This window comes from Stegodyphus dumicola, chromosome X2, assembly GCF_044657685.1.
Source record: "Stegodyphus dumicola isolate Sdum_Otavi_A_Nest chromosome X2, ASM4465768v1".
NCBI lineage: Eukaryota > Metazoa > Arthropoda > Arachnida > Araneae > Eresidae > Stegodyphus > Stegodyphus dumicola.
The window spans coordinates 73713633-73726981 of record NC_140781.1 but is presented as its reverse complement, the minus strand read 5'-3'; the positions used below and the strand labels follow the sequence as shown (position 1 = coordinate 73726981).

At 35.6% G+C, this 13349-nt stretch overlaps 1 protein-coding gene across 2 annotated transcripts in view; it reads left to right on the top strand.

Annotated features, from left to right (window-relative positions):
• LOC118181421 (apolipophorins-like) overlaps positions 1 to 13349 on the top strand; it is a 149269-nt gene that overhangs the window by 50740 nt on the left and 85180 nt on the right. For both annotated transcript variants that reach the window (XM_085809892.1, XM_085809893.1), the window contains exons 14-17: positions 3047 to 3187; positions 6643 to 6848; positions 8608 to 8790; positions 8898 to 9168. In XM_085809892.1, the coding sequence (XP_085666018.1) occupies positions 3047 to 3187; positions 6643 to 6848; positions 8608 to 8790; positions 8898 to 9168 (801 nt within the window). The remainder of the gene's footprint in view (positions 1 to 3046; positions 3188 to 6642; positions 6849 to 8607; positions 8791 to 8897; positions 9169 to 13349) is intronic.

The following is a 13349-nucleotide window of genomic DNA, read 5'->3' as shown; positions in this document are numbered from 1 at the left end:
GACAAAGAAACACAAACCACAGGTCGTTGGGCGTACAATCCACCTTCGTGGAGTCAACGTAACACATTTGGGTGTGATATGGTCCGTCTTGCAGCAACAGAGAGTTGCGGTGCCAGCTTTTGCGCGCGCTATTAGTGATCTATGGCGTCTTGCACATAGCAACAGGATTGTCTACCGTTGTGGTAATGCACTGGCATCCAGACCCACGTCTTCTACAGGAGTTTAAACTTTTTATTAATGATTGCACAGCCTATTTATGACACTACAATGCACATTCAACTTTTTCGCAACAGCGTCTTCTTTCGTCTTGTACCAGCTTGCAACATGACGAAAGGCCTCCAACACATTTCATTGTGCAAATGGTGTGTTCGGCTATATGCTTTTTGCTTTGGTTATGTGGGATTACAAGGAACTATCGCTGCTTGTGAACTGAGGCATAGGTTCGACATGTCCCATTTAAGGTGTTGTAATGTGATTGAGGGATTGCGTTTTATACTAATTTTGTTTCCTATTTGCATTCGGCAATACCTTATATGTAAATTGTATATTTTAATTCCCCTTTTTATATTCGTACTGCTTCCAGTTACAAATATTTATCTGTAAAGGTCGAGCTTTCCAGATAAACCAGTGAATATAAATCCAAGTCTAAACTAGTGAACTGTAATTATGAATATATAATTTCTGTATTAAGTTTGAATTTAAGTTATGATTTTATTTTTAATTTCAGTAGAAATAGCTTTCGAGAGATATTCTTTGAAGGAAATGAAAAGGAGTATTATATTTTAAAGGGCATTCGAACACTGATTTAGGTATTACGTTTTGTACGAATATATGTCTCACGAAACCTTTATTTGGGTTGTTGTGAACTGAAATACAAAATTTTAAGATGATTCACCCCAGATATATAAGCAAATGCGTATAATTCTTTTGGATAATCGGAAGAAGGAGTTTTCATTTTTCAAGAAAGTGCTACTTGGCATGAGTTACAATTCCACACGCTTCTTATAGCCTTCTATCTGGTGCTGTTATTTGGCGCTTCGTCATTTTGCTCTGTTTGCAGTCTGATAGTTATTCCCTGCCAAATGAAAATCTGCATCCTTTGGTGTGGTGTGGTGTGGTGTATTTAATTATGGCAAAGCACACTAGGGCTATCTGCCTAAGGGGAGGGATGCCTCCGTGGAGGACTTTCTAAGGGAAACTGGCTCGTATACACGTTACACATGGGGAAAATCACGAAAACGCCCATGCAGCCAGCCCGTTCGCGGGATTCGAACCTCAGACCGAACTACCAGTGTTCAGCGACTTTACCGCTCGGCCGCTGCTGCATCCTTTGAAAATTTATGCCTTTTTAGTTCTATTTAGAAGAAACTACGTGAAAACTAACTGCATGCTTGATAACATTTCCTAGAAATTGTGGAATTGGAAACCACTGCTCTTACAAGTAGTTAAATCTGGTCGAGTAAATAACGACAATTTATATTAGTTAAACTCAAACTTAATAATTTCATTTCAAATGTGTTATCCTCAAGTCCATTATCTCGTAGATGCATTTTTACATGTACTTGAGATGGAAAGGAAAATTAAAAAACTGATTTCGGGTACTTTGTCAAAAAATCTCGTATTTTTAAAGTCGTGAAAAATTGTCCTTAAAACTTCCAGCAGTTTTGAAGGGTTATTTTAGATTCCTTAAAAGCAAGAAATTCGCCTAAAAGTGAAAAAACTAAAAAAAGTTCATATTTTTAAGATCATTGCATGAATGTTTTGAATTTCATTTCCAGCATAATATTGAAAACTAATAGTTTTATGAAACATCTAAATAAAGTTCTTTACATTTACGATGCAATAAAGATCGGATCATTATCTAGATTTTATGCTTGAAGGATAAAGACATTTATTTATGACTCAAAAAACATTTTTAGCTAAATAATCAATCAAGTCTTGAACTTTATAATTGTCTCTTCTCAGTATTTAGCCACGCATTTTGCAATCCTTAATTTCAATTCATCTTCCATACACTGAAATCAATGAAGTGCAAAGAGACCTCAACAAAGGGCTGGTCTATCTCGTAGCTAGAGCCTTAAGGTTTGAAGTAAAGCTTGAATTTCGGCATTTGAAAGTGTCATTTTTTTTATCTTCTGCTATTAAAATTGTTGATAACGTTCTAGAACTTTTTCACCACTCCAGTTGCTCATCTGTAGACTTGTATATAGTCTTGTCTCTAGTGCTTCTTAACTGATTTGTATCTAAAAAAGCCCTTCTCACAACCAGTAATACTTACAACAGTTGTGAGGGAATTTCGTTCTGAAAACTGTATTTTAGAATAAATTGCGAAAGTTCAAAGCGGCTTCCCTCACAAACTCTCGCCTTCGACTTCCCAATTAGTAACAGAAGTTATTTCTCTCTCAGTGAGTAAATCTTTCTTATTTATATTATTAAGGTCATGATTTAATTAATATTCAAAAGTTTCGATGTAGAAAAGAAGGCTTAATAAGAAAGGGAAATTATTTCTTCAAATACTCTGTCCTGTGCAAAAACCATTCTCTTTTCAGTTTAATTTCGTTTCACAGTTCTACATCTCACGCTTCTTGACCTCGCCAATAATCGACCGGATAAAATGGCTGAATAGTGGAGTTTGATCCGGAGTCAAACTCTAAAGAATGGGCTGCCTGCCTGATGTGTAACGTAAGGTATATAACGTTGTATTCATTTATACAATGAGGTGAATGCGAGTTATTGCGCCTTTCCTAGCGTGAATGTGATCGAATTACCATTTTAAGCCCTTCGTGGCGAATTTTAGTCCTCCACGAAGTAATCTATCCTCTAAGACAGATAACCATAGTTGAACTTTGCTATAACCCAATATATATCTCTGTTAATATTTCTGCTCTGAAGATCAAGTCAATAAGACAAGCCAAAAATAGTAGACTAATGTGTTTATCAAATTTTGATGCAGTTATAGGTTTTTAAGCATGTTTTATGTTATGCGAAATATAAAATGTTATGTAAGTACTATTTGCAAATCACAGTTTTGTAATTTTTCATTTAGCTCGGCTATAAAAGAAACAAAATCCCACATGGTTCTACCTTCATCCGAATCTTAGGACATGAACTTGATTGGACGCAAATTAACGAGGAATTTTCGAAACAACTGCATTTGGGTTCCATTATTAATCATCAGTTAAATTACGTAAGTATATTCTTTCTTTTAAATACCCAAATATGTTTTATCTCATATTACAGAAAGTTAAAACAAATAGCCGGTATTGTATTAAGGTTGCTTCTACCAAATGACCTCAAAAAGCCATAATTTTCGATGTTAGTAATTGTGTGATGCTGTTTTTTTCGTGCAGGATTCTTTAAGAACAAAATTGCTGGAAAGTATTAAGAACTAAAAAGAAGTATGTTTCGTTTAATTGCGTGTTGTAAACATTTGGGTAACTTGCTTCTTGTGCATGCTTTTGTATTCTTAACCAGAGAAAGCCTTACCCATTTCCAGAAGTGAAACTAACAGACGTTTGCTAGCTTAGAAAAGTAAATTAAAACATAAAATGTTTTCTTTATTTCAAACATTACTTAAGTTAACGTATAACAAATACCATATAATGGATATCATTATGAGTCTACAACATAACTTGTAAAATACATCCATAAATTCTTCCTATAAATATTCAACTCATTTTATGTACTAATTTCCGTCAATTAAGACAGCTGTAGGGTTCCAACGTTATGGTGCAACCCGATTAAGACAGAATTACCGAGTTCGATAAATGAGTCTCGTTTAGGGACTCCAATTAAACACTGCCACGAAGCCGTGCTGACCTCAACCCGATATCCAGAGGTGAGGCTTTCTAGTAACTTAAGAAAAGACGTCTTCGAACCGGCTAGTCACCCTCCACACTAAACCGTCTGGGGTCATTCTAGTAGTTCAGAACCCTTTTTCTGTCCCAGCATTGTAAACGATTCATGCAAATATATTTACTGTTACATTTCTATAAGACTAACTTACAGAATAGGCTATATGAAGTTTCATCCTTTCGCAAAGTTATCACTTCCTAAATTACATATCAGTTTCAGCTACTTTGCTTTCTCAAGGCATATTGCGGTTCTAAAATTGTGCGTTACATACCGCTGTGAGTCTGAGATCTGAATTCCATGAGAGATTTTTCAAACTAAAATTTGATACTTAATTTCCTTAAATATTATAAAAGTGTATACCATAAAACGTATGTTATAAAACATTTCATTACGAAATTATCGCGCAAATGTATAGAAACGGTACGATAAAATGTAAGGATTCCTCAAACTCTTAAAGTTAAGAATTGTTGCTGTAACGAATTTGGGCTTAATCTTCCGCTAGTGATACACGATTGTCTTTGAGATTGTGGGCAACTCATCTGCAAGAGTTATGTAATGAAGATATACTCGTGTGCAAAATTAAGATGATTTGCAAATTATGTCTGTTTTTACAAAAAGTATTCAACCAAAAGTATATGCCCTACGAATAATAATGCAAATATTCATAATCGAATACGGATGCATACATGTGCGTGTCTGTGATTGTGGAGAGGATATAAGCGCACGAATGGCATTAGGAAATATATCTGCTCGTACTCCTTCACGACATTCGCCGTGTTTCTCGCAAGGGTTGGGTAAATTTTATAAAGTTCAAAGAATGTATGGATGACGGACTGAGATGGAGAATTGCTGGTAGATTGGAAGCAGGCCAATTACAAGCGCAGGTGGCCATAGAGATCAATGTAACGCCCAGTGTCGTCTGAAATTTGTGGGAACAGTTTCAGGATACTGAATCCATATCGAAAATACCTGGACAAGGTCGACCAAGATCTACAACGACGAATGAGGATCGTTATTTGGCACTTTTAGCGCGGCGACACAGATTTGGTACAGTTTCATCACTCTCACATGAGCTATATGCTACCACTAGAACCCGAGTTTCACGGTGTACTGTTGCTCGAAGGCTTCATGAGATAGAGCTGTATGCCAGTAGACCCGCTAGTTGGTTTCCTGCTCATTTCAGAACGCAGAAGACGCGTTTAGCGTGAAGCAGACAACATGCGCCTTGGGCCAGACTTCAGTGGAGCACCGTGCTTTTCATACATTAATCAAGATTTTGCCTGGACATTGATTCCCAGTGTATCTATATTCAGAGATGGTATGGAACACGATACCATTCCTCCCTCATCAGGAAAAAGGATCTTTACCATGGTGGAGCTGTAATGGTTTGGGAAGGCATTATGATGGACGGCGCACAGTCCTTTTTGACAAAGGCTTCTTGACTGCTTTGAGGTATAGACAGGGGATCTTAGAACACTATGTTCAACTTTTCAGGCCCACACTTCTTTCTGGAATTCTGTTAGTGGACGATAATGCTCGTCCACATAGAGATCAGCTGTTCGACAATTACATGGAAAGTGAGGATATTCGTATGGATCGCCATCCAGATCTCCTGACCTGAAACCTATAGAGCATATCTGGGGTGCTCTTGGGAGGGCAATTTCATCTCATCATTCCCCCTCCTAGAACCATCCTGGAGTTAAAAACTACCTTGCTGCAGGAGGAGTGCGATCGACTGACACAGGGACTCCTGAACTGCCTCCTGTCGTCCTTCAGCGGCATGTCTGGCTGTGAGAAGGACCATACCCCATATTAGAAAAATTTTTCAGTTCGATATCACAGAGTGGATTTCGGGCATCCCTACACTGTGAGCTTTACATGCGTACCTAAAATAACTCCGAGAATGTAAAATGTACATAAAATTACTTTTCAATGGCAGATCTGTTTCTGCGTTACAAATATATATTAATTTCCAAATTTCATTAAAATATGCTCACTAGTTTCTCAGAAATTAAACACAATGTGCAAATTCTCTTAATTCTGCACACGAGTGTAAGTTAAACTAGTATTTGACTGCAAACATTTAAATCATATTGATGTAACTCCTCAAGAAAAGGGACCCGTAGTCGCAAACTAAATATTTTTTTTCGTACTGAGACACATTTACTAACTTAGAAGCCTAAGACAAGTTATTCACAAAACATTTTCTCTAGACTATATTACGTCTCATTGTCTTCTAAAACCAATAATAATGAATATCGATATGCAACATCTATTCTGTTGATTATCGCCTTTATACCTATTGCCAAATAAATATTTCGCTGAAAGTCCCAATCCTATACCCTCAAATAAAGATTAACCGAATTCGGCTAATGTTCTGCATTTATGAACACATACAGTAAGAATTCGGCTAATCTCTCTTTTTTTTTTTTTTTTTTTGTGAGTATACATCGTAAACAGTGCAATTTTCATCCATATTCCAGCTTAACTACCTCTGTAGCGAATAACCCTAGCAGTCTTTACAGCCAATTTCTGTAACAAGATAACATATCAGGCAGGCTTAAAGTTTAATAAATTAACATAAATTTCAATGAAAAACTTGAGTAAACTGTACAAAAATTAAAAATGACAACTTCGGCTGGCAAAAGAGTCTCTATAAGTAATTTAAATACAATCAGCTTTTCCTACAAATTTGTTGGGACTAATTAAGTCAAACATACATGCAGTTCTTAATCAATATCAGGTACTTTATCTTTCATGTTCCTTTTATTTTGATTTATTTTGCAGTTAGCAAATTTGAGGGAAATAGACAACACCAAAAACCTCTTGTTTCTCGATGTTTCGGTGCTGTTTCCTAGCGTTACAGGCAGAGCTTATAAATTAGCAGCGAATGGGAGTTTAACTCTTGGCATTAAATCGGATGGCAAAGTTGATATTCGACAACAACATCTGCCTTTCCCTCGAGCTCATATAGACAGCAGGTTACAACCCAGGTAAAAAATCCTTCCTCTTTATTTATTTAAAATTTTATTTAAACACTTGAGACATGACATTGTGTAAACAAAATAAAATTTCGTCCTCCTTTCATTATTAATTGTGCTGGGATGGGCAAGTTCCATTAACTGCTTTCCTTCATATCGCATAAATACCATATTTATAGTGTTCTCAGACAAACTTTCATAATGCTAAACCTTATAATATTCGATACAAAGTCGTATATCTTAATTGATTATATGTGTCGAGATCTAACATGTTTACTTCGCGAGAATACAATTTTACAAGACAATGGCAACACAAAGATAAAGCATAGTCTCAGCATCAGTCAAACAACACAAAAGCTGATTAAACACACCTATCAACTTTAAATTTACTTTAAATAAAATATACTAGTTTACAGCCAAAAAGTATTACTTTTATTAAACTTTTTAGAGCTTTTGTTATCACTAAACAAATGATGATAAAATTCATTACAATAAGCAAACTTTTGGCAAAACTGGTTTCATACGTTCTGTTAATAAAAGGATTGCAGACGCTTATTTGACCCACAAGGTCTAAATTGTCAGTGTATGGCTTAATAACAATCTCAGTTATAGCCTGTTGGGAGAAGGACATAGTAGGAAGAGATTTAAATTGCATTAGCAGTTAATTAATGCATCAACTACTGAGTAATTTTCTCATACATCAACTAATTAGAATGGAAACAACTGTAGGAATTTCATTAAACGAAACTGTTTCAGAATAAATAGCAAAAGCATAAGAAACTGAGTTTTTAAATGTATTCTATACTTCAATTCTTTAATAATAATGGGCTTTCTTTTTCCTGTTGTTGCACTAGAGGCAAATAACACGGTTGTAAAACTCCTTCCTAACTATTGTTCCTTTAAGATATTTCTTTCCTACCACTCATACTGCTTTACTTCAACAGATCTCTAAGATGCAAATTTCAAAATTTTGGGAATTTATGTTTTGACACTTGAACAATTATGTGGGAATTTTCAGTTTTCTGAACTCTGTTTTTCATGCCTGTGACATAGTTCTAGATATGAAATCAGTTCGACAGCTCATCTTCCCAGCTAGCTATTAGAATCAGAAGTTTGTAAGCTGGACAGCGTGATTTCTAGTTAGCTTTACTTTTGAGTATTGGTAAGAGTAATGAATGAGACTTTGATGACCTTGAGTTAATTTCTGTGGAACTTTTATGTCCCTTAAATAGTGGTGGTTAAGTTTTAGAACCTACAAGACAGTAGTTCTCAGTGAGTAGTATTTCATTTTGTTGTATTAACTTGCATAGTTATTTAAATTTTTCCAACTGATTTAACAAGAATTGGGGAAAGGTGAAAACTTTACTTAGATCTCTTAGGATCTAGCTTTGAGAGAATACATGCGAGTTGAATTTGTAGTGGTAATACTGTTCTGTTTTCATTCGTTAATTAATATAAGTTCTTAATAATCTTTGCTACTTTCCTATCTTTTCAATTAGTAAAACATTAGTGAACTACCTATCAACTCGTAAAATATTAGGTTTCATGTTTTCACAAATACAGGCATGAATTTTTTTTAATCTCAAAACAAAAATTTATTTTTGTAATAAAATTTATATTATATTCCATAATTAAAACCTTTGTATTTCGCCACTGTTTTTTTTAATCTTAAACTTCAAAGTGTTGTATCTGCCATGTTTAAAAATAAATTTTATCTTACACTTTAGAAAATGTAACTATTTCATACACAGAAATAACATTTCTTTTTTAGTATTTTAGGTGAGCTGTCTGCATCTTTTACCCTACATTCTGAGGATTACGAACCTGGTGTAAAGGTTGAAACTGCTGTGAACGCTGGATTAGATTTTCAGACAACTTTTATTTTGAAGGATAAACGTATACTGCACATTAAACTCAACCGAGTGCCAGAGCGAAGCGAAATTTTTAGTCTTAAGTAAGTTCTTTTCATATATAAAATAATTTATTGCATAAATTATTTGATTGTATTGTTTAAAGCTGCATTGCTAACGTTTTATAAGAACCCTTACATTTACTTTGTAGGCGCAGAACGTACACATTGAATCAAAGAGGAAAAGTGGAGTTGCCAACGTCTAGTTCCTTAGAAAGAAGTTATTGCACTAAATACGTTCAACAAATCCTTGGAGCACGGTACTGTGGTTCATTTTCTATTGCCCCTTTTCCTCATATCTTTAACGCAGAAGGCAAATTGAAGCTGCCTTTTGTAAGGTCTCTAGACGCAGCTGTTGTAGTCGAGAAAACGGACATAAGCAGGGAAGGTATCGAATTTCTCTTGGAACTGCCAGACTTTGAGGTAAAAGGTGTTTTTTTTTTTTTTTTTTCTTTTTTTTTTAAGTTGCACATCAGTTTAATGAGCATAACAGCATAACATAATGTACTATTTAAAACCTTATTAGTATTTTGTGGATTCATTCGGCAGTGCTTGCAGAAGTAGCAATATAATTTTTACACTTAAGTCGAAGAAATTTTAACTTTGTTCATGCACTATGAAATCGCAATTTGATTCAAAATTTTATCCAGCAATGTTTCTAAGCTTATATGCCTCACTTTTATAATCAGCAGAACCGCTTTCTTTATATCTCTGTGCTTTGTCTCATTTTACAAATGACGCATAAGTAAAGAACCACTTCCTTTATATATCGCTGGTCTTTTTTTATATTGTATCCAAATCATTCCAAAAATTAGGTATTATTTAAAAATTAAATAAACTCGAAGGCTTTGTTGTGTAGTAAGTATTTCACACGAGTTTCCACAGAAATATGCATTCGTAAAGGTTGCATATTTGATTCATTTAGAGTTCATTTCGAGTCATTTAATTTTTTTTTAAATAAATTTTCACACCTTAACCTTTGGGAAGTACTTGGTATGACATTCAGTTAACTTTAGCGATCTCTGTCAGTAATTTAGCTATTGCACGATATATCACGGAAAGACTCCGACATGTTTTACTGACAGTGTCGCATCCAATGAAGGCTTTCTTTCAGCTGGATTATTCCCGGCAATTAAGTTTTTCCAGAACTGTCTGTAGAGTGTTAAAGCTAGTGCTTAAAATTCAGATGGATACTTGTTCCAATGAGACTGTAATTCCAGCTAGACTAAATTTAACTTCAAACATGATGAGGTATAGCACGTTTTTATGACATTAAATCAGAATGCAGACAGAAAATTCTATCACTTATATAAGATATCATTTATATCTTTTAGCAATTAAAACGACAGGTATCGATACACTAGCTACTAAAAAATATGCCTCTTTTTCTACGAGAACAGAGAATCCATACATCAAACTGCCTGGAGAAGGGGAAAAATGCTTCTTGTCAGAATGAGGTCCTTTCAATATGAAGTGTATTAATAGATTTGTAACAGAAAGGCGAAATTTCCCATTTCGGGAATATTTGAAATGGCAAGAAGTCAAAAAACGTATCTGACTTTCAAAAGTCAGAAGCCCATTGATAGAAGAATATAAGTAGCAAATCAACAAAAACTGAAGACCATTACTGTAAATCAAATACACTCATGTCCATAAATTAAGGATAATGCAAAATCAGGCAAAGGAAGAGTTAGAAGCAAAACAAATTTGACTTATTTGTAAAGCTTATTTATTAAGCAAAACGTAAAGAGCAAAAAAAGATGCTATAGTTTGATATTATTAAAAAAATTAGCGATTTTTTCTCCCTGGAGCAAATTACAAAAAACACCTATTTAAAAAAAAACAATATTACATGGTTGGTATGATTGTTAATACATTGTATGTCTCCCAGACGATGCAATACAGTCCGTACAATGCCTAGGCATGCTGAGTATCAAATTATCGATCTGATCTTGGGGGATATTACACCACTCATAAAGCAATGCTCTCCGAAGTTCTGGTAGACATGTAGGAGGAGGTTGACGGGCTGCAACTCGTCGGCCAAGCATGTCCCACACGTGCTCTACTGGATTCAAGTCCGGTGAGAATGCTGGCCAGTCCATACGGGTGATATCCTCCGATTGAAGGCATTCGCTTACGATGTTTGCACGGTGAGGACGGGCGTTGTCATCCATAAACACAAATTGTGCGCCCATGGCGCCCCGAAACAAAGGTACATGTTGTTCCAGAATGACGTCCCGATAGATTTGGCTTGTCATGGTTCCAATTTGAACATGCAGGTCAGTTCTGGAACCCAGAATAATTCCACCCCAAACGAGAACTCCTGCACCACCGTAACAGTGTCGTTTAATGATGTTTTCTTGGTGGTAACGGGTACCTGGAGCTCTCCATATGAAAGTCCGGTGAGAATCAGACTGCAAGCTAAACCTGGATTTGTCGGAAAACATCACACAAGCCCACTGTTGCGGAGTCCACAATGCATGCTGTTTACTCCAGGCTAACTGCAAGCGACAGTGAGTTGCAGTAAGTGGAACGCATCTGACAGGTCTACGAGAATATAGACCAATCTGCCCTAAGCGTCTGTACACGGCCTGCCTCGAAATTGTCGTACCAGTGTCTGAAGATAGCTGACGAGACAGGTCTGAGGCTGGGCTCCGCCTGTTTCTTTTGGCAGTAACTGCCAAATACCTGTCCTCATTTGGCGTTGTAACTCTGGGGCGACCTGGGTTGTAACATCTATTCACATTAGCATCATCCTGGAATCGTTGCCAAAGCCTGGAGATGACACTCTGGGCAATTCCAGGTTCGTCTGAAACTTTCGGTTGGATACGCCCACATTCCAGATGGCCGATAATTCTACCACGTAAAAAATCATCCAAATTCGTCCTTTGTGTCATAACTATTCGGTTATTGCACTGAAATGCTTATAAAGCGCCTGCGAACAATTTTACTTCTTTGCCTGTATTCCTTATATATCACTCTCTTACACTCTCGTCATTGTGACGTACCATCGGTGTCATCTGGTTACTTCCTGAAATTTGCATATGATTCTTGAAGATGTGTGTAGTGATTTTACAGGTGATATATTTATTTTAGAGTTCGATTTCCGCGTGACTCCGAATTATCCTTAATTTATGGACATGAGTGTAATTTCTACAGTTTTATAATCTGCTTTCTATTACATCATGTCAGAGAAAGAAAAGTTATAATTGTTTAAATAACTGACACAGAGTTTGAAGCATGCACTATAAAATAAAGCAAAAGCTGTTCTGAAAAATAGTTTTATTCAATAATTGGTACTGTTCTGTTATCAGGACCGCACTCATCGCCAAATGTTCTAATCTTGTCAAGAGATTGATTGGTTAGAATAGACTGAAGGGTTATTGCGAAGTTGTTGTTTCATTTATTGTCAAGGGAGTGCGCAATGCCAAGTTTGTGCAATGATGTTTTTTTAAGTGAAAATAGGTCAACCTGTACATGGATAAAGGGAGTGCGGAATGCCTAGTTTGTGCAATTCTGTGATTTTTTTAAAGTGAAAATTGGTCAGTGTGTACATGGATACCGAGTTTGTGCAATTCTTTGACTTTTTATTTTGTCTTTGTGTAGCGGGATTTTTGGCGCTAAAATTGCCGCTACACAAAGCCAAAATAACAAGTCAAAGATTTGCATAAACTCGGTATCCATGTGCCGCCAAAAATCGCCAATTTTAGCCAAGGGGTACCCGTAAATATATACTTTTACCGATTGATTTGCATGAAGTTCCTAATGTTTACTTTTAAAATCGTTACAATGTTTACATTTTAAAAAAGTACAAAAATGAATTTCATAATTGGCAACGAGCATACAAATTCTGAAGTTGAAGCGATCACTTTAGTTTTTTTTTTATTCTTGTATTTACCATGGATTTGAAAATTTGGGACTTACCCTAATAGCGAAAAACCTTCCATACAATTTCTTCAGGAACGATAAATCGTTCACTCTAGAAGAAAGTGCACCTTAAAATGAAGTTCTGCTCCATTTTCTAAAGAAGCACCGAAAAACGGAGGTATGAAGATCTGTATTTGAACATTTCTGCATTAACCATAAGTATAATTTTATCGATCCCGATACTAGTTACAAACTTTTGAAAACTTATGGGACAGTGCGAAACAGACTTCACCAAGGCACTGAACGTAACCAATCAGATTTTATTTGAGTTAATGAGGAGGCAGCAGCGTCCTAAAATGAAAATCTTTTCAGGCATTTTAAATGATATTCGCAGTTTTATGCCTCCGCATTAACCTTAATTCACTAAATTTCCTAACCGATTTTTTTTTCTAATTTCTTTGGTAAGTTGCTTAATTTACATTAAAAATTTCTAATTGTACTAATATCTGTTATGTTAATTTTTCCCTTGGATTTTTCTTCAACTAAACCGTATCGTAAATATTTCTGGGATTTTTTTTTATGCTTCGAATTTTTCGCCAGGTCGTCAGCTTTTGGCGATATCTGAATCCGATCCTGATAACAAAACAGTACCTAATAATTGGAAGGGAAAAAATTGAAATAATAATATTTACAATAATGCTGTGTTCAAATATGTTCTTAATTGAATACTTTTAAGG